This window comes from Aegilops tauschii, chromosome 4 (assembly GCF_002575655.3).
Source record: "Aegilops tauschii subsp. strangulata cultivar AL8/78 chromosome 4, Aet v6.0, whole genome shotgun sequence".
Taxonomy (NCBI): Eukaryota; Viridiplantae; Streptophyta; class Magnoliopsida; order Poales; family Poaceae; genus Aegilops; species Aegilops tauschii.
Window position 1 is genome coordinate 468,566,188 of NC_053038.3, and position 24,556 is coordinate 468,590,743.

The window sequence follows — 24,556 nt, forward strand, 5'->3', positions numbered from 1 at the left end:
ATCCTCACGGCAGGGAGACAGCAACGCGCTCCCTTCCCACTCACAAGGCACCGTACACCCTCTGCCTTTTCTAACAAGTACGGCTGACTCGAGAATTCGTCGTTAGTCGTCTAATCTAAAACAAAGGAAATTCGTCGTCGGTGCTTGCCGTCGTGTACTCCAAGTCTCCAACAACTGGAAGATAAACAAGTTCTCTATGCGTGACTGTGCAGGAGCCTGGAAGATACATATCTGCAACGCCAATAGCCCAGTGCCTTATCATCACGCTGCGACGTCAGGTTCCCGTCGCCAACGCACCCACTGATCCACCCAGCACCAGCACCGGCCAACGGGATTTTAAAAAGGCGACTGACCACCGAAACAGCCGCGGTGCGGCAGCAGGTGGCGCCCGTCTCCGGCGTGGCGGAAACATACATACAAACAAACAGGCGAACGGCACCCGGTAATAAACAAAACCGGCGAGCGATCGCGCCACGAACCCACCGCGCAGAGGCTTATCCGAACCGAGCACACCGTGTACCCAGACCCATCCCAGCATCCTATAAAATGCGCCTCCCATCCGAGATCCATCCATCCACAACATCCAGAGCAAAGAGCATCCAGATTCCAGACTCCAGAGCAACAGTTTCAGGCTGAGTTGAGTGTTTTTTAGGTTGCCAATGGCGGACATCGCGATGCTGGTGGCGGAGGAGCACGAGAAGAGGATGAAGCGAGGGGCGCCACGCGCCGTCGCCGGCGCCGACGAGGAGGCGTCCGGGGGGAGGGTGAACTTCGGGGCCGTCACCAAGGTGTGGGGCTCCTGGGCCGAGTCCGCCGCCGCCGCCGCGTCCGGGGTCAAGGTGCACGTCGCGGTGCTCGTCAGGTCCGACCTGGTGGCGGCCGAGCCCAGGAGCCCGGTCGCCCGGGCAGCCTTCGACGGCTTCTTCTCTGCTTGATGAGTGTGAATTAGAGTAATTCGGAGGAGTTTACCGTGTGGAGTACCTCTCCCCCTTAAGCCAGTGTCATGTAACTCCGATTTGTATGTACATAACCGTGTGCTTTACTGGTTTGCAACAAGGAAGAAGTGTACTTTTTGTACTGCTCTTCACTTGGACGGCAACTATGCGAGATTTTGACATTTGGTCTTTGAATTTGGGCGCTGCTGCTAGGTAGGCGCCGGCCGACCGGCCGAAAGCCCAAACCGATGACCTGCGGAGCCGTCCAGTGTCCAGTCGCAGTCCCATGTACGGTCACGATTGGTACTGACTCAGTTGTTTATGTAGCGCCACTATGGAGCGAGAAAAAAAAACACACACACACATACCGCCCCTGTGCGTTCCCTTTGCATGGATTGCACGTGGAAATTGCTAACCGTCGGTATGCAGTATGCTCCCCATTGACGGCCATGTCAGCCTCAGCCCGTCTCAGCAGCACCACTCCAAGGTCGCAACACCACCTCCCCCGGCTGGCAGCGGAGCGCCCCGCCGCCGACGGGGTTTGTGGTCGTTCTCCTCCGAAAGACAAAATCAAATCTATGCTGACTGGCGGTGGTGCAGGGTTTGGGGTTCTCGGATTCCAGAGAGGTGGCCCAGGACGGCGAGGCCACACGGTTGGCTCTACGGCGAGAAATGTGGCGGCGGCGGTGGTGTTTCTCTTTGGCTGTGTGGGCGACCAGCGAGGTGGTGGGGATCCTAGCGGTGGCGGTGCTTCGGCAATTGTATCTCCCATATCGTGGTGTGGAGGCTTGTTTTGGTGGTGGTGGACCTGGGACCGTGGTATCTCGGGTGGCATGCGTGAGACCCCAGGCGGAAGCTCCGTGGTTCAGCGCAGACGACGATGATGCATGTGGGTGTTGCGTCCCTCTCGGGGCGTTGTTGTGGCCCCCCTCTCCGTGTCAGAGCTCCGGGTGAAAACCCTTGATTGTCCTGCGGTCATGGCAGTGACGGCGTGGAGCTCAGGTACCTTTCGGTGCGTCCCTTTGGTATCGGCGGGCGAGCTTGGATCCTATCTCGAGGCAACTTCAGCTCTGGTTTGGGGCGGTCTCGGCGGCTTACTATCCGTTACACATGACATCGTTGACATCACTCTCAGTCCTCGTTGTCTGCAAGCAGGGTCATCGCTCCGCTGGACCGAGAGGGCAGGGGTCTTCTTCGACGCAACTTGGTGTGAGTGGTACATTGACGTCTGGTGGGTTCTCTTGGATGTGCGGTCTTTCTTCCAGTTAGTACCCTCAAGTGTTTCTTGATAGGGTGTAGCCACTCTCGTCAGTGGCGGAGGCAGAAAAATTCTACCAAGGGAGCAAGTGCTCTTAAAGCTGATTGGGGAGGGTCAAACCACTGAAAAAATGATTTTTATCAGCAATCAACACTAAATTTGCACTGTTTATTAGTAAATATGCAGCAAATCCATGATGTAAGGGGGGCTAGGTGTTGGGGAACGCAGTATTTCAAAAAATTCCTACAATCACGCAAGATCTCTTTAGGAGATGCATAGCAACGAGCGGGGAGAGTGTGTCCATGTACCCTCGTAGACCGAAAGCGGAAGCGTTTTATCAACGCGGTTGATGTAGTCGTACGTCTTCACGATCCGACCGATCCTAGCACCGAACGTACAACACCTCCGTGTTCAGCACACATTCAGCTCGATGACGTCCCTCGTACTCTTGATCTAGTTGAGGCCGAGGGAGAGTTCCGTCAGCACGACGACGTGGCGACGGTGATTATGAAGTTACCAGCACAGGACTTCGCCTAAGCACTACGACGATATGACTGAGGTGTGTAACTGTGGAGGGGGGCACCGCACACGGCTAAGAGATTGTCTGTTGTGCCTTTGGGATGTCCCCTGCCCACGTATATAAAGGAGGGAGGAGGAGGAGGCCGGCCCTAGAGGGGGCGCACCAAGTGTGGGGAGTCCTAGTAGGACTCCCAAGTCCTAGTAGGATTCCCTTTTCCTTTTCGGAGTAGGAGAGAAGAAAGAGGGAAAGAGAGAGGGAGTAGGAAAGGGCAAGGGGGGGGGCGCCACCCCCTTTCCCCTAGTCCAATTCGGACCCATGGGGGGGAGGGCGCCTCCTTCCCTTTGGCCTGCCTCCTCTATCCCCGTATGGCCCAATAAGGCCCAATACTTCTCCCGGCGAATTCCCGTAACTCTCCGGTACTCCGAAAAATATCCGAATCACTCGGAACCTTTCCGATGTCCGAATATAGCCTCCCAATATATCGATCTTTACCTCTCGGCCATTTCGAGACTCCACGTCATGTCCCCGATTTCATCCGGGACTCCGAACAAACTTCGGTCATCAATTCACATAACTCATAATACAAATCGTCATCGAACGTTAAGCGTACGGACCCTACGGGTTCGAGAACTATGTAGACATGACCGAGACACTTCTCTGGTCAATAACCAATAGCGAAACCTGGATGCTCATATTGGCTCCTACATATTCTACGAAGATCTTTATCGGTCAAACCGCATAACAACATACGTTGTTCCCTTTGTCATCGGTATGTTACTTGCCCGAGATTCGATCGTCGGTATCTCAATACCTAGTTCAATCTCATTACCGACAAGTCTCTTTACTCGTTCCGTAATGCATCATCCCACAACTAACTCATTAGTCACATTGCTTGCAAGGCTTATAGTGATGTGCATTACCGAGAGGGCCTAGAGATACCTCTCCGAAACACGGAGTGACAAATCCTAATCTTGATCCATGCCAACCCAACAAACACCTTTGGAGACACCTGTAGAGCATCTTTATAATCCCAATTATGTTGTGACGTTTGATAGCACACTAAGTGTTCCTCCGGTATTCAGGAGTTGCATAATCTCATAGTCATAGGAACATGTATAAGTCATGAAGAAAGCAATAGCAATAAACTAAACGATCATAGTGTTAAGCTAACGGATGGGTCTTGTCCATCACATCATTCTCTAATGATGTGATCCCGTTCATCAAATGACAACACATGTCCATGGCTAGGAAACTTAACCATCTTTGATTAACAAGCTAGTCAAGTAGAGGCATACTAGGGACACTGATGTTTTGTCTATGTATTCACACATGTACTAAATTTCCGGTTAATACAATTCTAGCTTGAATAATAAACATTTCTCATGAAATAAGGAAATAAATAATAACTTTATTATTGCCTCTAGGGCATATTTCCTTCACTAGGGCCATGTTAGTCCCTTGTCTCCATCGTTGACTTTTGTAATCTTGTTTTATCTTTAATCTGCTTTGTAAGAGGACTCCTCTTCATCTTGTATCGGTCTGGCCGTGTTGTGTTTGTATAAAGCGGGGTGAAAGCCCTTTTTGGGTTAAGACTTAAAGAGCCTCTTTTCATGGTTTTAATCGACAGTGTGTGTTGGCACACGTTTCTGGATTTTCATCTGAGAGAATTTTTACACTTGGAACTTACTTTCCTAAGTTTCTACATAAAAGTTGGTGCTTTTACAGATTAAAAGTAGCCTGTACTTACAGATACTCCTTTGGCCTCGTTTGATAGAGGGAGATTTCCAGCCCCAAAGGGGATGAGGATTTCAGAGGATTAGGTGAATCCCTCTCTTTCATCCAATCCCCTCAAATCCTCTCTTGAATCCTTAATCCCCCTCCACCCATAATATTTGAGAGGATTTGGTAGTCCCGTTTTCTCCCATCTCGCGTCGAAGGAACTGCTGTGAGTGGCAGCGGCGTCTCCGTTCCGCAAGGGGCTCTGCGGGGTTGTTGATCCGCATGGATAGGGAGGGGTTGACGAGGATTGGAGGGGTTTGGCCCGTTTAATCCCTTGCGAACCAAATGGGTTGTTGGGGTTTTCTGGGGATTCTGGGCCCTGCGGGGATATTCCCCTCTAAACCTCCTCCAACAAACGAGGCCTTAGAGCATCTACAGGCGGACTTGGCAAATCTGGCCCCTCAAACGCCCACGGACATGCTCGGACACGTCCGCGGGCACTGACCGGGCACTCCTCAAAAAATGCATTCCATATCCGGACACCTCAATTACTATATCTCAAATTCATACAAACTCATGCAACTATGTTGACGCACACGCATCGTCCGGCTACTCCATCACACTACACTAAACATGCCATTGTACTACCAAAATTTGACATGTTTGGCTATGGTGGAGTTCATCCACGGCTGCCCTTGCCCTTCCCGGCGCCCTTGCCGTCCTTCTCGCGGAAGTACCGGTCGAAGGCGCAGTACTGATCGAGCCGGATCTGCTCGTCGCCGGAGCTGTCCTCGCCGTCGCTGTCCTCGCCGTCGCTGTCCTCCTCCTCCTTCGGTGGCAGTCCGGCCATGGCACGGACCGCCCAATTCTGCTCTCGGGCGAGGGCGCGCGTGTTCCTCCGCTGTCGTTTCTTCACAATGTGGGCGCGAATGGCTTCCTCCTCTGCGGCCGCCCGCGCCGCCGCATCAGCCGCCTCCGCCGCCGCCATTTCTACCGCGATACGGGCCTCAGCGGCCCTTATCCTCTCCTTCCCATGGCGGGTCGCCCGTTCCCGGTGGGACTCATACTCTGCCCGACCGATGATGGGGAAGGACATGTGTTCCGGCCGGGACCACGAGGATCCAGCACCAGAGGACCCGAGCGTCGGGTGAGCTGACGCTATGGCGACGCGGCGGACGGATCCGTTCGTCGGTCGGGCGCTGTCCTCCCGGGAGCGGAGTGCAATGCAGACTACCATTGCCTCCTCCAACCCACACGGGATGACACCCCAATCGACGGATCCGGACTGGTCGGAGTCCAATCCGCTGCCTGCCATGACGGAGAAGGTCGGAAACCGCCGGAGGTGAGTTCGGGTGACGGAGGGGAGTAGAGTGGAGTGGAGTGAAGTGGCTAGGGTTGCTCCGGCAAGAGGATGATGACGAATATAAGTGGGGTCCGGTGGGCCAGCATGGACCGGATCCGACGTGGCGGGCGTGCCCGGGCGCCTCATATCCGCCCAATATTTGGGTTGGATATGGGGGGTGCTGGTTAGCCCGGGCGTTTGAGACCCGTTTGAGGCGTCCGTCTGAATCGAAAAAACGTCAACGGTTAGTGACCGGGTAGCCCGTCCGAGCGTATGAGACGGGTTTGAGAGGTATAGATGCTCCTATGGCTTATCGTAAGGCAGGAGACATCGACGTTTCTCTTTGATTATCTCTTGTTGCCACGTCAGGTTCTCAAGTTGCTTCCACATGGCAGACGTGATAAGCGACCAAATTATGCTAAAGAGAAAAGTTCTCAAGTTGCTGCAAAGCATCCACCCACCGGCCAACAGGATTTGAAAAAGGGAACTCACCACCGAAACAGCTGCAGCAGCGCCCGGAGTCGTCAAACAAAACAAGCAAACGGCACCCAGTAATAAACAAAACCGGCGATCGATCGCGGCACAAACCCACGACGGAGAGGCTTATCCGAACCAAAGCAATCAACATGCAGCGAGAGACATCCTATATAATACGCACCCGATGGCCGAAGATCCATCCATCCCCATTTCACAGCATCCATTCCAGACAGAGTGTTTTTCGATCGGTTGCCAATGGCGGACATAGCGATGCTGGTGGCCGACGAGGCGTTCGAGAAGAGGCTGCAGCGAGGGGCGCCCTTCGCCGGCGCCGGCGAGGAGGCGTCCAAGGGACGGGAGAACTTCGGGGCCGTGACCAAGGTGTGGGGCTCCTGGGCGTCGGGGGTCAAGGTGAGCGTCGCGCTCCTCGTCAAGGCCGACGTGGCCGAGCCCAGGAGCCCGGTCGCCCGGGCAGCCTTCGACGGCTTCTTCTCTGCTTGATGAGTGTGAATTAGAGTAATTCGGAGGAGTTTACCGTGTGGAGTACCTCTCCCCCTTAAGCCAGTGTCATGTAACTCCGATTTGTATGTACATAACCGTGTGCTTTACTGGTTTGCAACAAAGAAGAAGTACACTTTTTGTACCGCTCTTCACTTGGACGGCAACTATGCGTTTTGACATTTTGTCTTCGAAATTGGGCTCTGCTGCTATGTAGGGGCCGGCCGACCGCCCGAAAACCTAAACTGATGACCTCCGGCCCCGTCCAGTCGCAGTCCCATGTACGGTCACGATTCGTACGACTCAGTTATTTAATTGCTAGCTGTCGGTATGCTCCTCCATTGACGACCATTCGCTGCCGTTCTCCTTCGAAAGACAAAATCAAATCTATGCTGACTAGCGGTGGTGCATAGTTTGAGGTTCTCGGATGCCGGAGCGGTGGCCTTGAAAGGCGAGGCCACACGGTTGGCTGTACGACGAGAGACGTGGCAGCAGTGGTGGCGTTTCTCCTTTGCTGTGTGGGCAACGACGAGCGATGTGGCACGGATCCTGGCGGTGGCGGTGCGTCGGCAATGACATCTCCCATATCATGGGGTGGAGGCTTGTTTTGGTGGCGGTGGACCCGGGACCATGGTATCCCGGGTGGCCCGCGTGAGACTCCAGGCGAAAGCTCTGTGGTTCAGCGCCGACGGCGATGATGCATGTGTGTGTCGTGTCCCTCTTGGGGGCTTTGTTGTGCCCCGCCTCTCCGTGTCACAGCTTTGGGTGAAAACCCTTGACCGTCCTTCAGTCGCGGCAGCGATGGCATGGAACTCATTTACCCTTCGGTCACGTCCCTTTGGCATCGGCTGGCGAGATTGGATCCTATCTCGGGGCTACTTTACCTCTGGTTTGGGGTAGTCTTGACGGCTTCCTATCCTTTGCACGCGACGTTGTTGACATCACTCTCGGTCCTCGTTGTCTGTAAGCAAGATCGGCACTCTGCCGAAGAGAGAGGGCAGGGGGTTTTCTTCGGCGACAACTTGGTGTGCGTGGTACATTGATGTCTGGTGGTTTCTCTTGGAGGTGCGGTCTTTCTTCCAGTTAGTACTATCAGGTGCTTCTTGATAGGGTGTGGCCACTCTTGTCAATGGCGGAGCCAGAAAAATTCTACCAAAGACAATGCTCTTAAAACTAAATGGGGAGGGTCAAACCACTAAAAACAATGATTTTTACCAGCAAGTCATCACTAATTTTGCTCTATTCGTTAGCAATTATGCAGCAAATCCATGATGTTAGGGGGCTAGGGCCCTCTTAGTCCCTGTCTCCGCCATTGACTCTTGTAATCTTGTTTATCTTTAATCTGCTTTGTAAGAGGACTTCTCACCTTATATCGGTTCGGCCGTGTTGCTTCATATATAAAGCCGGGTGAAAGTCTTTTTTGGGTTAAAATTCAAGAGCCTCTTTTTATGGTTTTGATCGACACAGTTTGTGTTGGCACACGTTTCTAGATTTTCATCTGAGAGAATTTTTACACCTGGAACTTACTTTTCTCAATTTCTACATAAAAGTAGGTGCTTCTACAGATTAAAAGTAGCCTGTAATTACAGATACTCCGTATGGCTTATCGTCAAGGTAGAAGAGACAGCAACGTTTCTCTGTGATTATCCCTTGTTGCCACGTCAGGTTCTCAAGTTGCTACCACATGGCAGACGTGATAACTGATAAGCTGACTCAGCTTTGCTAAAGAAAAAGGTTCTCAAGTTGCTGCAAAGCATCCACCAGCCGGCACCGGCCAACGGGATTTGAAAAAGGGGACTCATCACCACCGAAACAGCTGCAGCGGCGCCCGGAGTCGTCAAACAAAACAAGCAAACGGCACCCAGTAATATACAAAACCGGCGACCGATCACCCACAACGGAGAGGCTTATCCGAACAAGCAAAGCAATGAAACGCGCAGCGAGAGCCATCCTGTTGCTATAAAATATGCACCCCACGGCCAAAGATCGATCCATCCAGCCACACTTCACGGCATCCATTCCAGAGCAACAGCAGGTTCAGTTTCAGTTTCCATCTGATTCGAGTGGTTTTTCGATCGGTTGCCGATGGCGGACATAGCGATGCTGGTGGCCGACGAGGCGTTCGAGAAGAGGCTGCAGCGAGGGGCGCCCTTCGCCGGCGCCGGCGAGGAGGCGTCCAAAGGACGGGAGAACTTCGGGGCCGTGACCAAGGTGTGGGGCTCCTGGGCGTCGGGGGCCAAGGTGCGCGTCGCGCTGCTCGTCAAGGCCGACCTGGTGGCCGAGCCCAAGACCCCGGTCGCCATGGCAGCCTTCGACGGCTTCTTCTCTGCTTAATTAGCCATCTTTTTCTTTCTGAAATGGAGTTAATTTGGAGGAGGTTTACCTGCATCTCCACTCCTCCCCTGAGTCAATTTCAGTATTGACTTGTCACTTGTACATAACCATGATGGAGTTTACTGATTCGCAAATATTTGTACTGCACTTATTTCTGAATTGGGGCACTTTTACTGTTCAATTTACCTTCGAAATTTAGTCCGAATAAACAAGCAACAAGACGGTCGACACCGCGATTGCTCAGCAGCTGATATTTGTTATCAAACGAGCAAGTGAGCTGTATGTACTCTACTTCATTAGAGAAGAGAACGCAACAAGTCATATGGTACAGGGTAACAGGCCGATCTAAGCAGGGGCGGAGCCAGGATGAAACACGAGAGGGGGCAATGAGGTACAAAATTTCTTTTTCTTGAGAAATGTGTATACAAACTAATGGCTAGATCCTTTAAGAAACTAACCACACAAAGCATACATATGTGATAGAAAAGCAAAAAATCGTATGAGCACACACGTAAATATGAAAAAAGAAAATCATTGCCAAAATAAAAGTAAACTAACCACTTTAGGCACAATAAGTTGAGGAATATGAATATGTCGTTCCTTTTTGTTGGTACGTCCGTGAATTCTAGCCTTCAAGCTGTAGGAAAAAGAAAAGTGTTTAAATGTAAAGAGAGAATGTAAACGTTGACTGCTAAAAATATAAGCTTGAGCACATTACCCCTTCCATTTAGATGATTGATATTAAAATATGTAAGTATCCTCCTTTTAGGTGGATCCCGAGTAAGCTTGTTCAGATAGATCGACTATTTCAAGCATACTACCAGTTGCGGATTTTGTAAAAGAAATTGTCCATTAGCTTTCTAAATAAATTGAAGTACATGAAGGCAGAATATTACTATAGTCCAGAGATTTATTCTACTCCCATGTGCTCAAACTTATTCATATGAAATTATTACATAAGCAAGATTAAATCAACCTAATTACCACGGAATCAGAATAGACTGAAAATATGAAAATTAGAAGCTAAAAATGAGAACTGAACCTAGGGCTTACCTTGATTGAAAGATTGATGAGTAGCGCACGTATTTTTTCTCCTTGGGACGGCAACCCGGCCGGCCAGCCGGGGTGCATGGTGCAGATCAAGGCTGATTGTCGGAGGGGAGGCCTGTACGTAGCTTAGAGTTGCAGGCCTTGACAGCTTCGGCTCGTCACGGCGGTCGCATGAGCAGCAGATTAGTCAGTCAGGAGCCAGGCGGCAGCGCATAGGTTTCCAGCGATTTGGCAAGCAACTGCCCGTATGCATCTGCCTGCTCGTATAATCTCTACATGGGCTGCAACTCACACATGAGTAGATGGGCTTTATATGACAAAAAAATTAAGGAGTGGGGGCAAATAGCATGGGCTGAGCGGGGGCAACGATATTACCCTCGGCCTGGTATACGTGGGCAAAAAAATCGAGTGGGGGCATTCGCCCCCAAAACCTTGTACGTAGATTCGCCCCTGGATCTAAGGCCGGCCGAAACAACTGCAAACTGAAAGAGAAGGAACCGGAAGCTAAACGGCGACCAAAACCAAGGCCATATCCAACCCAAACTGACAAAGGACAACCCTGCCTAAAGGTAGATAGCATGCAGGCCAGCTCCATTGCAAGCAATCAGATTTGAGCTTCTCAATCGTGGATTTTAAGGGAGATCGCTCTCTTTTCAATTCTCTTGGCATAAGCTTTCGTCTCGCTTTATAGATAACCCTTGTGCTATGCACATAAAAAAGGAAAAAGGGAGAGCATCCCATGATCCGTCCAAGCCGAAGCCGAAGGGAATCATTTGGGGAAGAGAAGAAGTGGAGGTAGCCACGAGAGTTATTTACCGAAAACCATCACACTTGGGCTAGGGTAACAGCTTGATACCAGATTTAAGCCAGGTCACAAAGAACCGCCAGTTCTGAGCCTAGTGCGTAGCGCGGAGCACTTATGCTAGAATTTGGTCGCGAAAACAGCAAAAACGACAGGTGGGCCCCGCCTGTCGGGCTGACGTGGCAAAGACTAATCCAAGTAAATGTTTGACCCGCTAAGGTGGACGGGGACCCATCAGTCAGCCGCTCATCCTCTTATACTCCTTTTATCTTCTTCTTCCTCCTCTGTTACTCTGCCATGCGGCGGCTGATTCGGAGCAGAGGCAAGCATGCGGCCGTGTTGGCGGGAGATGGCCTTCGAGAGGAAAGGGAGGAGGCGCGGAAGGGCCCGCCGGCGGCGGCCGCGCCGGCAGTAAGATGCTAGGGTGTCCAGTAGCGTTGATGGCGGCGAGCTGCGCGGTGGCGAAGCTCGGACTTGCATGAGCGCTGAGTTACAGCTTGCAAGCGAGCGAGCTAAGCAGCTAGATGGCATCGCTGGAGCTCCATGGTCTCAGTACAGTACTCAGGCACAATCAATTCATGCTCAAACAACGACGGCGGAGAGGCGCGACGGCCAGAGCTCTCCGGCATGGCGGAGGAATTAGTTACAGAACGAATTCGAAAACGGGAGAAAGGGGTAAAAGGAGAGGAGCTCATGGCGATTCAGATGAGCAGGCCGGCGAGGTCAGGGATGCTCTGAAGATGTTGAATTCGACGGCGACGGCTGGCGGCTCCGAGGTTGAAGACACGATCGATTCGGTCGTTCTGCGGCTTCTTCGTTCGTATTTGTCGTCAAGGATGACCAGAGTGAGGAGGCAAAGCTCTAGGACACCGTGTCTCGCGAAACTATGGTGGTGGCCACGCTAGTGCGGAGAGGCGTCGACGGCCAGCTCTCGGATGACAGCGGGAAGGGGGCTGGAGGATGGGAGCGAGCTCCACACGAAGGGAAAGGGAGAGGAGGATCTGGACGTCGAGCTAGGCTACGAGCAAGGGCTTGGCTGCCATGGCCATGAACCTCCCAGTTCGCATGGGCTCGACCACTCACAAGCTGCTGGACGCAATGCTTCATAGAAATAGAGATAGGATGAAGATGACCATGTAGTCAATGACAGGCGGGGCCCGTATCTCATCTGCCACCTTAACTGGTCAAAGTTTTTTTTGTGCTTGGCCTTTGCCACGTCAGCTCGCCAGATGGGACCCACTTGTCGGTTTTGCTATTTCCGCGATCAAATTTCAGCATCAGTGCTCCGCGTTACGCATTAGGCGCAGTTTCGGTGATTCTTTCTGACCTGGCTCAAATCTGGTACCAAGCTATTACACTAGCCTCAAGTGTGGTGGTTTTGGGTAAATAACTCTAGCCACGGTCGAGAAAAAGGAAAACCTTATGTTGGGACGATCATAGGATGCTCTAAGAAAATAGTGTGATTTTACGGTATGTATGTTTCACAGTATGAACCTCGATATGAATTCTTGTGGTAAAGTTATTCCATCTTCTGGAATTGCGCAATGGACATAGGTATTATTTTCTAGTTCAACCAAAAGATGGAAGTTTACCTTGCCATATTCAAAATTTCTTATACTAGGTGTACTCGTTGGGATATATAATTAAATGCATCAAGGTTATCTCTACTCCTATAAAAACCTGAGTTGGTTATGATGGTGTGCCTGCCATCTTTCACTAATAGTCATCACATCTAGATCTGACGCATACAAAGCAAACTGCTACAATTTTGCAAAAAGATGCTCGCACGTGTTTCCATATTTACAAACAACTCCTTGTCTCTCACAATCAGCCTTATCTTCTCCCCACCACATCCAGAAGGCCATGGAACAATCTGGTGTGATGGGCCAGGGATGGCACCCGCAGGGTTTGGGTACGGGTGGAGCCACCCCATACCCTTACCCGTCATCCCAAACCTTACCCATCACCCGTACCCATACCCGTTGACGGGTACAATTTTTTCCCATACCCGTCACCCATCAGGATAAATGGGTACCCGCGGATAAAATTACCCAGATTTGCAACACATCAATTTGAGCATTACATAGTCATAAACAACAACTTATAATAATAATTTACAAACAACAACACATCATGACAGCAACACATACTCGTTCGTGGGCTAGCTATTGTGGTGCGGCGGCCTAGCATGAATGCATGATGAAGTCCTTTTAGGGCTATGGGATTTATGTACATATAACATGTTTAATATGTGGATAAATAATATATAAGGCCTATTTCTCAGAGTATATGCCGGTACATGGGTACATGGGTATGGGTTATACTAAACCATACCCATACCCACTATACCCGATGGGTATGCATTTTTCCTATTTATGTATCCATGGGTATTTTTTTGACCCATACCCTTGCCCTAATAGGGTTTTTACCCGCAGGGTACGCGGGTAATGGGTACCCATTGCCCTTGCGGTCGCCGTCCACCCCCAATCTTGATGTTCCGTGTAATGCACAAGCATCTTACTAGTTATATATCAAACTCCCAAGTTAAGGCAACCCTTGTTTGAATTCTCTAAGTCTCTGATGATCCCAAGTCAAGGAAAGTTGGAAAAAAATTATATGATTCAATGTGTACTTTTGAGTTTTCTTTAGTATTGTAATTTGGCATGACAGTTTATTTTCGGTAAAATATGATGAGCAAAAAATTACAATCCCTATACATGTGCATCGACTCTACATTGCAACAAATTGATGGCACAATTGATTATTTGACAATTATCGCCAAAGGACTTGTAGATGATATGAATTCTATGAATATGAAATCATCATTTCCGGAAAAGCGATATGTTACTTGGAAGAAAAAATGATGATGCAAATAATAAAGAAAAGATTCTAGCAGTGGAGAATATTCTCTAAGTTTAGTTTTTTATGATGGAAATGACAAGTACTTCACTAAAGAAAATTGAGGAACATAAAATTTTCAAAAGCATATTTGTGGTATTCGTTGATCGACAAACTTGATGTCACTGGATGATGTTGAGCTATGTAAGTGATGCACTAAATTTGCTAAAACCTATTCTCATAATGGTTTATTCAATGTCAATTTCGATTTTTTTTCTGAATTAAGAATATTGCAAATAACCTTACTAGAGGAGCCAATGTGCACTATTAGATGTCTGGATTTATATTTTTTTAATAACCTTATTAGAAATATAGTTTTTTTAACGCAACTACATTGCTTATCGAATTAAACTTATACCAATGATTGTAGTTTCAGTTGAAAACAGTTTCCCAAAATTGAAATTATGAAAACATTATTTAAGACAATCAGCGTCACAAGAAAAAAAAGATACGCACACTCGTGCGTATTCGAGAAAAAAAAATTAGCGCCACAAGAAAGATTGAAACATTCTAGCTACAGTATGCATTGATAAAGATGTATCAGACTAGATTAACTTGATCTAAACGCTCTTATATTTACTTACAGAGGGAGTACTTTGTATCAAAAAAATGTTAGAATAATTTGCTTCAAGTGACCAGTGCACTTGTTTGTTTTGAATCAAAGGGCCTCGCTTTGTTATCTTGCACCAGGGCCCGCCTAGTCATATCAAGACCAGGTCTGAATGTACCTGGGCCATGCCCCGATAGACCCCTCAACTCTATTCGATTTCAAGGATCATTTTGCCATCAGATTGAGAGAAATGGAAACACTATATTCATTTCAACTAGCATTATTATAAATCAAGCAAAGCATAGCAACCAACACGTATCGAGACCAACCATATAGCACCCAATCCAGAGCAAAGCACACATAGCAACAAACTAAGCTGTGAGGGCAAAGCTAGAGAACCGATGAGTTATTAAAGTGCTTGGGACTTAGGAGTCGATTTTTTTTAAATTTTTTTTTACCTTCCATGGCTTCTTCACTGCTTAATTAGTTCAATCTTTTGCTTACAAAAAGCAACTGTTATCTTCTACTAATGCTGAAATGAAATTAATCCCCAGAGTCAAAGTCAGAGCTAACAAAAACTATCTGTTACTCTATCTTCTAATGCTGAAATGAAATTAATTCCCAGAGTCAAAGTCAGAGCTATTTGTACATGACCGTGTGCTTCACTGATTTGCAGCAAGAAGTCTATTGCACTACTCTTAAATTACTCAGCAAATCAAATTAAAGCAATTCCTTCTTTTCTGCTCTGCTCAAGGATGAAACAGGGCAACATGTTGCCCAAAACAGCTTGGCATCCTAATCCAACTTCCCAGTCGGTTTTATGGAGTATATAATTAACAAAGGCAAAAGAACAAGAAGAAGGCATGTCGACACTGCATCCAGTTCTACAACTTCATGGCCATGACGTCAGCGAGTACTTGGGCCTTGTCCGACTCGAACACCCTATCCTCTGCATCGGTCAGCGCCAGAGAAACCCCTTTAGGATAACCACCTCCGGTTAATCGTGGAGAGATGCAAGTAATTAAGCTGCAAACCTAGATTTTTGTTTACCTTTTTCCAGAGTGAAGGCGTTGAGGAACCTGATGATTTTGCTCTTGTTTGCCACCAGTATGCTGGTGATGTCACGAGGCTTATTTTTATTCGCAGTGAACAGCTAGACGCAAACCCAAAAAAAGAACATATTTAGTTTTATATATACATGCAAATTAAAGAAAATGGGCAGGTGGAAAAAAATGGGGACTTGGCATTGTACCTTGAAAATATGAAATGCCTCTACTTGTATAGGTTGGCTTGGATCCTAATGATACGAACAATTGAACATTAAAAGTTGAATAAACTTTCTCATTTTTCAAAAGCCTAGCTAAGGGCATCTCCAACCCTGACCCTCAAACCGCCCACATTCGTCCGAACCGCGTTGCCCGGGCATGTTGTGTCATCCAACGTGGGCTTGTATCGGTCTTGTGTCATCCAACGCTGGCCTGTATCAGTTCGCAGGGCGGTCCGAATGCACTTTCTCCCGCAAACTAGAGACAAACATGGGGGTAGGGGGGGGGGGGGCCTTTGCGGACGCCGGACCGCCGCCACGCCCACGTCCGACCGCCCTGTCCCACCCAAACCCCCTCACTCGCCTAGGCGCGCTTCCCACCTAAAACGATCAGCGCTGTTCCATAGCGTCAATGCCACATTCATGCCCGTCGAGAGCGGACGTGACCTCATTGACCGACATTGAAGCGGCGCGCCGACCGAGAGAGCGCCGCGCGCGGCGCTTCCCTGTGCACGTGACTGCTCTGCGTTCAAATGACACGCAGTTGCCAAAGAACCTACTCTGGCGCTACCCGTCCGTCCCTCTACCGCCTACCATTGCCATTCACCCGCTATATAAACTGCAGCCCCATTCATAGACGCATTCATCCTCCTCCGGTCCCTTTCTCCTCTTCTGCACCACTCCCCCCATGGCCTCCTCGTTCTCCAAAGCTCTCTCGGACAGACTGTCGCTGGAGCAGAAGGAGATGGCCGCCATTGCTATCGGCTGGCAGGCCGGCAGGCAGCCTGAGACTGACGACGCCCCAATGGAGGATGCGGCTACGGACATGACGACGCCATCCTTGTGACCATCGCCACCCTCAGCGGTGCATTGCACCATGATCATCGGCGAGGCCCGTGCCCATTACATAGACATGGTGCATGAAGGAGCGGGAGGAGAAGTTGCGTAAGGCGTAGGTCGACGCGGCCTACGACATCCAGCTCCTCCAAGAGCACCAGCAGGCGGAGGAGCGGCTCAACGCCGGCAGGCAGATCACTCCAGACGCGGATGTGGCGGAGCAGGCGGCGCTACTCGAGTCCTACTGCTCCACCCGCCAGATCCGCCTCGATCAATGGCGGTACCTCCAGCATCAGGCGGAACTGGAGGCCACCTACAAGGAGCTCGACGAGGCGGCAGACAAGGTGTGGGGGTAAGACCGACGACGAGGAGGACATCGCCGGCTTCGCCCCGGCCGCGCCCCGCCGCCACGACCACGAAGCCGGCACGTCCACGGGCGCCTCCGGTAGCAAGGAAGAGTAGTGCATGGTAGGTCACCACCGCTCGGGTCCCAAGAAGGCCACACTCTTACCCTCCAATTGGAGCCACGCTTGGTGGGCTGAACATCGTTGGCCGATTAGCCGAGGTGGAGGCAGGCAGCTTCACTTCCGGGGCTCCGGAGGCGGAGGTTACGGAGGTGGAGCTAAAGAGCGCTGAGGTGAAACTAGAGAAGGCAAAGCTTCAGTTCTCAGGGCTCATGGCCGAACACGGGTATTGGGCGCCGACGATCATTTAGATTAGGTATTATACCTTCAGAGTCGGACGAGCACCGCTTTTAGTTCAAGTATGCCCAAAATGTAATAAATTCCATCATGTTTATATGAAATCAGCTGTGTTTGCATGAATCTCTTCTGGTTTATATGAAATTCATTCGTGTTTGCACGAATTTGGTCAGGTTAGTCCGGATAGTAGTTGAAATATATGCGGGCAGCATTGGATGGCCGCCTCCCGCATCCGTGGTGGCGGACTGGCCCCCCTTGTCCATGGACAGATGCAGGAGAAAATTTGCAAGTCGGCGTTAGAGATGCCCTAAGGAAACTTGTAGCGGCTATAAGCATGAGTTTCTATTCAAGCATCAAAATGATAAAATAGTGTCTTACCCTTAAAAGGTTCATTAAAACTATGAGGTTTTCCTTTGAGCTGACGTAACGCAGCATCACTGATGAATTTGTTCTCTCCAAAAGAATATCTCCCAATAGCTGAAAGAAATACCATGCAATACAAGTTTAAGAAAAACCATTATTGCTTAGACGCGAGAAATAAAATTGTCGGTGTTAAAAGGTCAATAAGCATAAGCAAAACTATTGTTGATTAAATGTGATACAAAATGCCCCTCCTTCCCAAAATATAAGGCGCGCATTGACTTTTTTGGTCTTCATTGCACAACTTTGACTATGATTTTCACTTACTGTATACAACAACAACAACAACAACAACAACAACAACAACAACAACAACAACAAAGCCTTTAGTCCCAAACAAGTTGGGATAGGCTAGAGATAAAACCCATAAGATCTCGCAACCGACTCTGATTTCACTTAGAGACAAATACAATGATACTATTGATACATGTTCAATGTATGGATTTCGGTATATATTAATGGTCAAAGTCATGCATCAAAGACCATGCAAAGTCAAATGCGCCTTATATTTTGGGAAGGAGTAGAAAAGAAACAATTGGGGATACTGAAGCACAACTGTAGGAAAAAGTATACCTGAATAGACTGCCTTTTGGTGACATAGTTGGAAGAATGTAGCAATTTCGTGTGAAAATCTGAAAAGAACTGAAATATGATTTGTATAATTAGAATACATGCAGCTTCCCAAACGGAAATTCTCACATATTATGAATAATCATTGGGTCCCCTATCAAAGCTTGGTGATTTAGGACAAATTACGTTTGAGATTGGCCTATGAATTCGAGCTTCTATTTTTGTATTATAAACAAAGTTCATCTTTGTGTGTGAGTTCGCTTGTGTGCAACCTCATGATAAACCACGTATCACTAGTAGTTTTTGTTTTTGTCTAATAAATGGTAGGCTAACAAAACGTATCACAAATATTGCAATCCCACTATTATTAGACCAAGTATTAAAGATGCATAAGTTGGTTCGTTGAGATTGTCAACAATAGTCCGATTACTAGCATCATTTCAGTTTATGACAGGATATGATTATCGAATTAATTTTCTGAAATGTCTAAAATCTATCAACCGGAAAACCTTACCCAATCATAGTTCTTGGTGAAGAATTCAGCTGCTGATGATTTATGCCTTGTCAGAAGTTCCTGTTACATGTGTGATCAGAGCAATTGTCTTAAAAAACACTACACAAACACTTGATTTGAGAATGCTGCCTCGTTGTTCAGATCCAAGTCTATGGATCAAATGCTATAATTGTTCAGAAGACTCAGCGAAGAGACAATTCAAATGAGGATCTACTGAAAGTAAGGGGCTGCTTTTTGGGTTGTCTTTTAAAACAATCCCCTCTAATAGTAAAGATTAGGTTCCAAATTTACGTACTAACCTTAAATGTCTTGAAGGCTTCTGATGATGGACTGAAGTCAGGAAACTGGATATAATCAAAGAATTTCTTCATATGCTGAGAATATAATACATACCTGTAAAATAGTATTGAATATTTATTAATACAACAAACCAAAAAAGAAAAGAAATGAACTAACTTTCAAAATCAGTAGTAATAATAATCATCAAAGCAAATCATGATGTTTGGGTAACAAAAATAATAAGCGACATCAATGGAGATGACTGGATTATACATAACTTTGTTCGGCCATGAAAACGAGTTACTGTATAGATAGATTCCTTTCTCCGTAAGATAATTATATGTAAATCATGGCCATACCGTGCAGCCACTTGGTGGCGTACGCAATCCCTCAATATTGTACTATAATGTATCGCAATGTCCCTGTTATTAAACCTGCGCAAAGGATAAAGAAATAGCATGTGTTCAGTTCAAACTTATTATAATTAACATCACAAGTAAGAATCTGACAAATATGACGAAAAAGTAAAGCACTTCTATGAATTATCAATACTTGGTAATTAAGAGCAGATGAAAACAACTTTTGACACACAATCAAGGTGCAAAAAAGGAAGCCGAATGGTTACTGACCCAGCCATTAATATATCCAAAAGATCTTGGTTAACTTCCAAGTAGTCAGAGGCAGGGATCCTTGAATCTACCTTTTGTCTTGCCAGATTTGCATAAACTAGAGTTACTTCCTTTTGAGTCTGAGAAAAGAAACAAACTTCCATTTACAAATAGTTAGAAGTTTAAAAGCCAAATCTATATTAATAACGATAGGATCCAATGTTGTTCCTGATTGGAAAAATGAGGTTTCTATAGGTTGGAAAAAAAACAAGGTGTCCTTTAACTTACTTCCAGGTCCATATGCGGAACGCAAACAATTACTAGACGTAGAGTATTGTCCTTGAAAAACTCCCTTGTCAATTGCGTGCATGCTTCGGCAACAGGATCGCCGTCGCCGTCGCCATAGAGAATGGATTTCATTGCCCTGACACTTATGCTTAGATCTGCAATCTGCATATTCAGTCGAGTGTAGATTTAATCATTTGAGGTGTATCAAAGTGTCAACTTCGAATAAGCTTACTGAAAGAACCAAATGATATTTATAATTATAACTATAAATGCACTGTTCAAACTTAACTTTCATCAAACACAGACCCTCTTATTACACATAAATCAATGTAACGAAAAGGTTGTCCTATATTGACTTAGTTTATACCATTCTACTTCTGCAGTTCTGCTCATTATAAACATAAAAGTGCACCAGTCAAACTAAACATTCTCACTAGACAAAGAACTCGAGCACGAATCTCCGCAGCCCGCCTCTTGCTTTCATGCCCACCTCTAATGTCTCAACGCAGCCATCCTCTTTTCAGGCACTGGCCTAGTTTACTCCACTTTAGCATTGTCACTGAAACACAAATACTAGTGATGCCCTGTTTGCTCCTATATAATCACTCCTCACTGAAACACAAATATCAGCTGTTTGCTCCATCTATACTTCCATACCCCGCCCCCAACATACACACACACAAGCTACCAGCATAAGCACTACCATTTCTCTGCGTTTTGATATATGTCTACATGCTGATCATAGAGTGAGCAGAGTCGACTGATTTCTAAAAGTTTTGCCAACACTGAACTACTGTGGTCCATATATATATATAGATAAACACCACATATTTTGCATCTGTTGTTAACAATAAATTAACAATGGAGGAACATATATAGATTGAGCAGGCAAAGGCGAAGCACCTTTTGTTCGCGCTTGGCTTCTAGTTTGCCGCTGCAGGGTTCCGGATGGTCGGCGATGAAGCGGAGGATGTCGCGCGTGTGTCGCACCAGCTCCGCCGGGCTCCTGGCCTTGGGCCCGAACAACCCCCCGCCCATCCCCGCCGTCATGGCATTGGCGCTGGACACGCACGGCCACAGGCACCCCGACATGGATCGATCTTGACCTGGACGACCGATGGACGTAGCCACCACGGCTGCACGCCGGCCGGCTGGCCGCCCGCCGTCGCACAGATCGATCGCTTTCCACGATAGCTCGGCGGTGTCCACCCAGTGATTTTCTTGGCGCTGCCGCTGTTTCCCCTACCGGCGAGTGCGTGGGGATCGGATTGAGAATTAGGGCTCGGGCGAGACACTCCTCTACAGTGTGACTGCGCCACAGGTAATTCGTCGCCTCGCGGGCAGTGGGCGCGGCGATCTGTAGTGGCCGGCCTGCGGCGGCGCGGGGAGGAGGAGGGCGAAGGGACTGGATGGGATGGGTAGTGAATCAAGACGGGAATGGAATGGGATGGGATGGAATCGGATCGGATTGTGTTCAATCCATTTTGTGGGAAGATTTACAACTGATCGCGTGAAATCTGGATGTTTATCGCGCGGCTGCCTGCGGGTTTGTCTGCATGCACATGCGCTGTCGCTCCGATTTTTATTTTCGTATGGCTATGGGCCCAAGAAGATGACGGGCCTTCGCCGTAGTTTCAGCAGACGGAGTGGTATGGGCCTGAATTCTCAACCCGTACTATACTAGCCCGGCGGGATCTCCATATACATAAAAAGGGAGCAACTTTTTTTTGAGACAAATAAAAAGGGAGCAACTAACCGTCGTTCCCAGCCTCCCAAGGATTATATGGGGTGGGCTGAGAGCGCGTCGCCGCCCACGTGTCGTGCTCTAAGGTGGGCTCTGAATAATTTTTTTATTTTTCCACACGTGTTTTTGGCTTTTTACATGGTTTTTTCCGGGTTTTTCACTGGTCTTTCTTAGCTTCTGGAACAATTTTTTTTTTTAAAATGTTTTTGCGCAAAAAACATGTTTTCTTTTTTTAATCCGCGAGAGGCACAGTTTTGCTTTCGCGAGAGGCATTGTTTTGCTTCCGCGAGAGGCCCGGCTATGCCTCTTGGAAACGAAAAAAAACACATTTTCTCCTTTTTTTTCTACATGAGGCACGGTTTTGCTTCCGCGAGATGCACGGTCGTGTCTTTCGAAAACGAAAAAAACCGTTTTCTCTTCTTTTTTTCTTCCGCGAGAGGCACGATTTTGCTTCCGTGGGAGACACGGGCATGCCTCTCGAAACCGAAAAAATGTGTTACCTTTTGTTTTCTTCTGCGAGAGGCACGGCTTTGCTTCCGCGAGAGGCACGGTCGTGCCTCTCGGAAATGGCTTTCGGAAAGGAAAAAAACATGCTCTTGGTCTGGTTTCTTCATCCGTTTTTTTGTGAAAAAAAGTTTGTTAAAACCTGTCAACATGAGATCTTGTTTTGAATATCTCGACGCGAGGAACCCAACTGTGAAAACGGTTCGAGATTTGGACGCACGGTTTAAAAGATAAATCATTTTGAATAAACGGATCTACGAAAAAAGGGAAACTCCCAGGTTGCGACAAGTGGCGCACGATCTGAAAAGGTGGAAGTGATCTTTGAAAGAAGTACTTCTCAATTAGTGATTTCAAAATAAAAACGGGCGGTTCCTATATGGCACGTAGGTCGCTGCAAAGCGACCTGGCGTATACCCTGCCACGCCCTGTTGTGTATAAGCAGGCCAACCCAGGTAGTTCATGTTTAGTTAACCGGTTTTATTTTCTTCCCTTTTTTCTCTTTTTTTATTTTTGTTGCTTTGTCACTTCGTTTTCTCATTTTAATTCCTTTTCTTTTTGGATTTTTAATTTCTTCGTCATTTCCTTTTTTTCTTTGTTTGTCTTTTTTCTCGTTTTTGTGGACATTTTTTTAAAATCTTGAACATTTTTCTGTTCACTGTATTCAGAAAATGTTCATGATATTCAAGAAAATTTCATAGTATTCTAAATTTGTTCACCATAATTTGACAAAATTTTCATCAAATTTAAAAAATGTTCATCTAGTTTTCACAAAGTTTATCTGATTTTCAAAAAGGTTTTCTTAAATTGAGAATTTGTTCACCAAGTTTTAAAAAATAAAAAATGTTCAACTAATTCAAAAAATATTCTTTTTGTTCAAAATTTGTTCAGCGTAATTTTTAAAAATGTTCATCAAATTCAAAAAATGTTCTTCCAATTTTTTTAGAAAATGTTCTTGAATTGAGAATTTGTTCATCAAGTTCAAAAAATGCTTTTCAAACTGAAAATTTGTTCATCTGATAAAAGAAGTGTTCATCAATATCTAAATTCACAAAAAAATTTAAAAATCATGAACATTTTTCAAATTCGCATTTTTTTTAAATTGGACATTTTGAAATCCCGAATTATTATAAAAACAAAAAAGAAAATGAAAAAAATGAAACAAGAAAATAAGGGGCTCCCCACTACCTCTCATGGGCTGGCCCAAAGCAGGCGCACAGGGGCAGTGTGGGATGCGCGTGTGTCCGCTCTCTGGTTCGTGCTGCGCCATATAGGAGCTCCCATAAAAACTGACCCACCCGTGAACAAAATAATTTTCTACACCGAGAGAAGAGGGACGAGGATCCCCTGACGTGGGCTACCCTGCCATTGAGACACCGACACATGGGTCCCATCAAGCACGGGGCCTACATGTCAGCGACCGAAAGGCAGCGAAAGGTAGGGTTAGCTACGTCAGAGGATCTGTATGCAAAGTGGGAAAAAAAGAGTCGAAGCAAAGAGGACATAGCCATGTCAAAAAACACCCAGAAAAATTAAAAGGTTAAAAAAACACCCACAAAAAATTAAAAGGTTACATCGAAGTCCATGGGATTCGTCTTCATTCTCCCGAATGGCCATTATGTCATGATGGTATTCCACCACATGCCGCTCCATCATCGGAGCCTACGTGTTGACGGTCCTACTGGACGAGCGCCCCGCAGAAGAGACCTTCGCCGTTGGAAGAGCTGCAGATCCAAGAACGAAACATCCATCATTTCCCACTTGTCTGACGCCGGCACTAGAGGTTGCATTTGCACCGACATGATGGAAACATGGCGGAGGGCCAAACCGCAAAAAAGACCTAGCGGTTGGTTAGCGTTTTTGTCAACCCATCTAATCTTTGTGACCTACTATGCGCCAACAGGTGGGAATAGCCACAAATGAAATGGTGACACTTTGGCGGCAAAGTATCATCGGTGGCACGCAACACAAGAAATAGATGTCTCACCGCTATGTGTCCGTCCTGGTTCGACTGTTGTGGTCTACTCCATGCATCACCAAGAGATCATGTGGTCATCATTCGGGATTCACGAGGTCAAGCGATTGCTGCTGGATCAGGTAATATACCTTATATTATCAGCCCACTGCACACTGAAACGATTGCCTGTTTAAAGAGCCTACAAGCGGCTCAACAGCTGGGTATGACTTCTGTGATTGTGGAGACGGACTCCACCAATCTCATGCATGCAATAAAAGGAAGGGACCAAGACCGGTCTGTACTTGGTGTCATTTTCAAGGAGATTAAAATCTTTGCTAGGTTAAAATTTTCTCGTTTTGAGATTGTTTTTTGCCCAAGGGGTTGTAATAAAGTAGCTGACACTTTAGCTGCTCATGGTGTGCGTGTGACCCATGCATCCTTGGCCTTGTGGCCTGATGGGGCGCCAGACTTTGTTCATGCGATGATTGCC

General features: G+C 47.4%; 4 protein-coding genes across 5 annotated transcripts; 3 read left to right on the forward strand and 1 right to left on the reverse strand.

Annotated features, from left to right (window-relative positions):
* The first annotated feature begins 550 nt into the window (after window positions 1-550).
* On the forward strand, window positions 551-1,077 carry LOC109772810 (uncharacterized). Its single transcript, XM_020331504.3, has one exon. It carries the CDS (start codon window positions 660-662, stop codon window positions 933-935), a length of 276 nt encoding a protein of 91 aa, XP_020187093.1. The 5' UTR covers window positions 551-659; the 3' UTR covers window positions 936-1,077.
* Window positions 1,078-6,443: 5,366 nt separating this feature from the next.
* On the forward strand, window positions 6,444-6,894 carry LOC109772811 (uncharacterized). The gene has a single exon (XM_020331505.4). The coding sequence runs from the start codon at window positions 6,507-6,509 to the stop codon at window positions 6,750-6,752; it is 246 nt and encodes an 81-aa protein (XP_020187094.1). The 5' UTR covers window positions 6,444-6,506; the 3' UTR covers window positions 6,753-6,894.
* Window positions 6,895-8,602: 1,708 nt separating this feature from the next.
* On the forward strand, window positions 8,603-9,234 carry LOC109772825 (uncharacterized). The gene has a single exon (XM_020331527.4). It carries the CDS (start codon window positions 8,835-8,837, stop codon window positions 9,081-9,083), a length of 249 nt encoding a protein of 82 aa, XP_020187116.1. The 5' UTR covers window positions 8,603-8,834; the 3' UTR covers window positions 9,084-9,234.
* Window positions 9,235-14,968: 5,734 nt separating this feature from the next.
* LOC109772826 (putative MO25-like protein At5g47540) lies at window positions 14,969-21,384 on the reverse strand. 2 transcript variants are annotated; one of them, XM_040387479.2, is made up of 11 exons: window positions 20,768-21,384; window positions 19,865-20,026; window positions 19,598-19,716; window positions 19,328-19,402; window positions 18,989-19,082; window positions 18,690-18,749; window positions 18,179-18,247; window positions 17,564-17,662; window positions 15,636-15,680; window positions 15,434-15,536; window positions 14,969-15,359 (listed from the first exon to the last, which is right to left on the reverse strand). In XM_040387479.2, the coding sequence occupies exons 1-11, from the start codon at window positions 20,954-20,956 to the stop codon at window positions 15,268-15,270; spliced, it is 1,107 nt and encodes a 368-aa protein (XP_040243413.1). In that variant the 5' UTR covers window positions 20,957-21,384; the 3' UTR covers window positions 14,969-15,267. The 2 variants fall into 2 exon arrangements, with proteins under 2 accessions (XP_040243413.1, XP_020187117.1); XM_020331528.3 differs by having other exon boundaries at window positions 14,969-15,332; window positions 20,768-21,381.
* Window positions 21,385-24,556: the final 3,172 nt, after the last annotated feature.

What these genes read in the sequence shown, in the direction of transcription:
- LOC109772825 (XM_020331527.4), top strand. Translation starts at nt 8,835, where the DNA reads ATGGCGGACATAGCGATGCTGGTGGCCGACGAGGCGTTCGAGAAGAGG.
- LOC109772810 (XM_020331504.3), top strand. Translation starts at nt 660, where the DNA reads ATGGCGGACATCGCGATGCTGGTGGCGGAGGAGCACGAGAAGAGGATG.
- LOC109772811 (XM_020331505.4), top strand. Translation starts at nt 6,507, where the DNA reads ATGGCGGACATAGCGATGCTGGTGGCCGACGAGGCGTTCGAGAAGAGG.
- LOC109772826 (XM_040387479.2), bottom strand. Translation starts at nt 20,956, where the DNA reads ATGTCGGGGTGCCTGTGGCCGTGCGTGTCCAGCGCCAATGCCATGACG. An exon ending in TTGGATATATTAATGGCTGG is followed by an intron (nt 19,403 to 19,597) that starts GTCAGTAACCAT and finishes TCCTTTGCGCAG; the next exon opens with GTTTAATAACAGGGACATTG. An exon ending in AAGCCTTCAAGACATTTAAG is followed by an intron (nt 18,750 to 18,988) that starts GTTAGTACGTAA and finishes CACATGTAACAG; the next exon opens with GAACTTCTGACAAGGCATAA.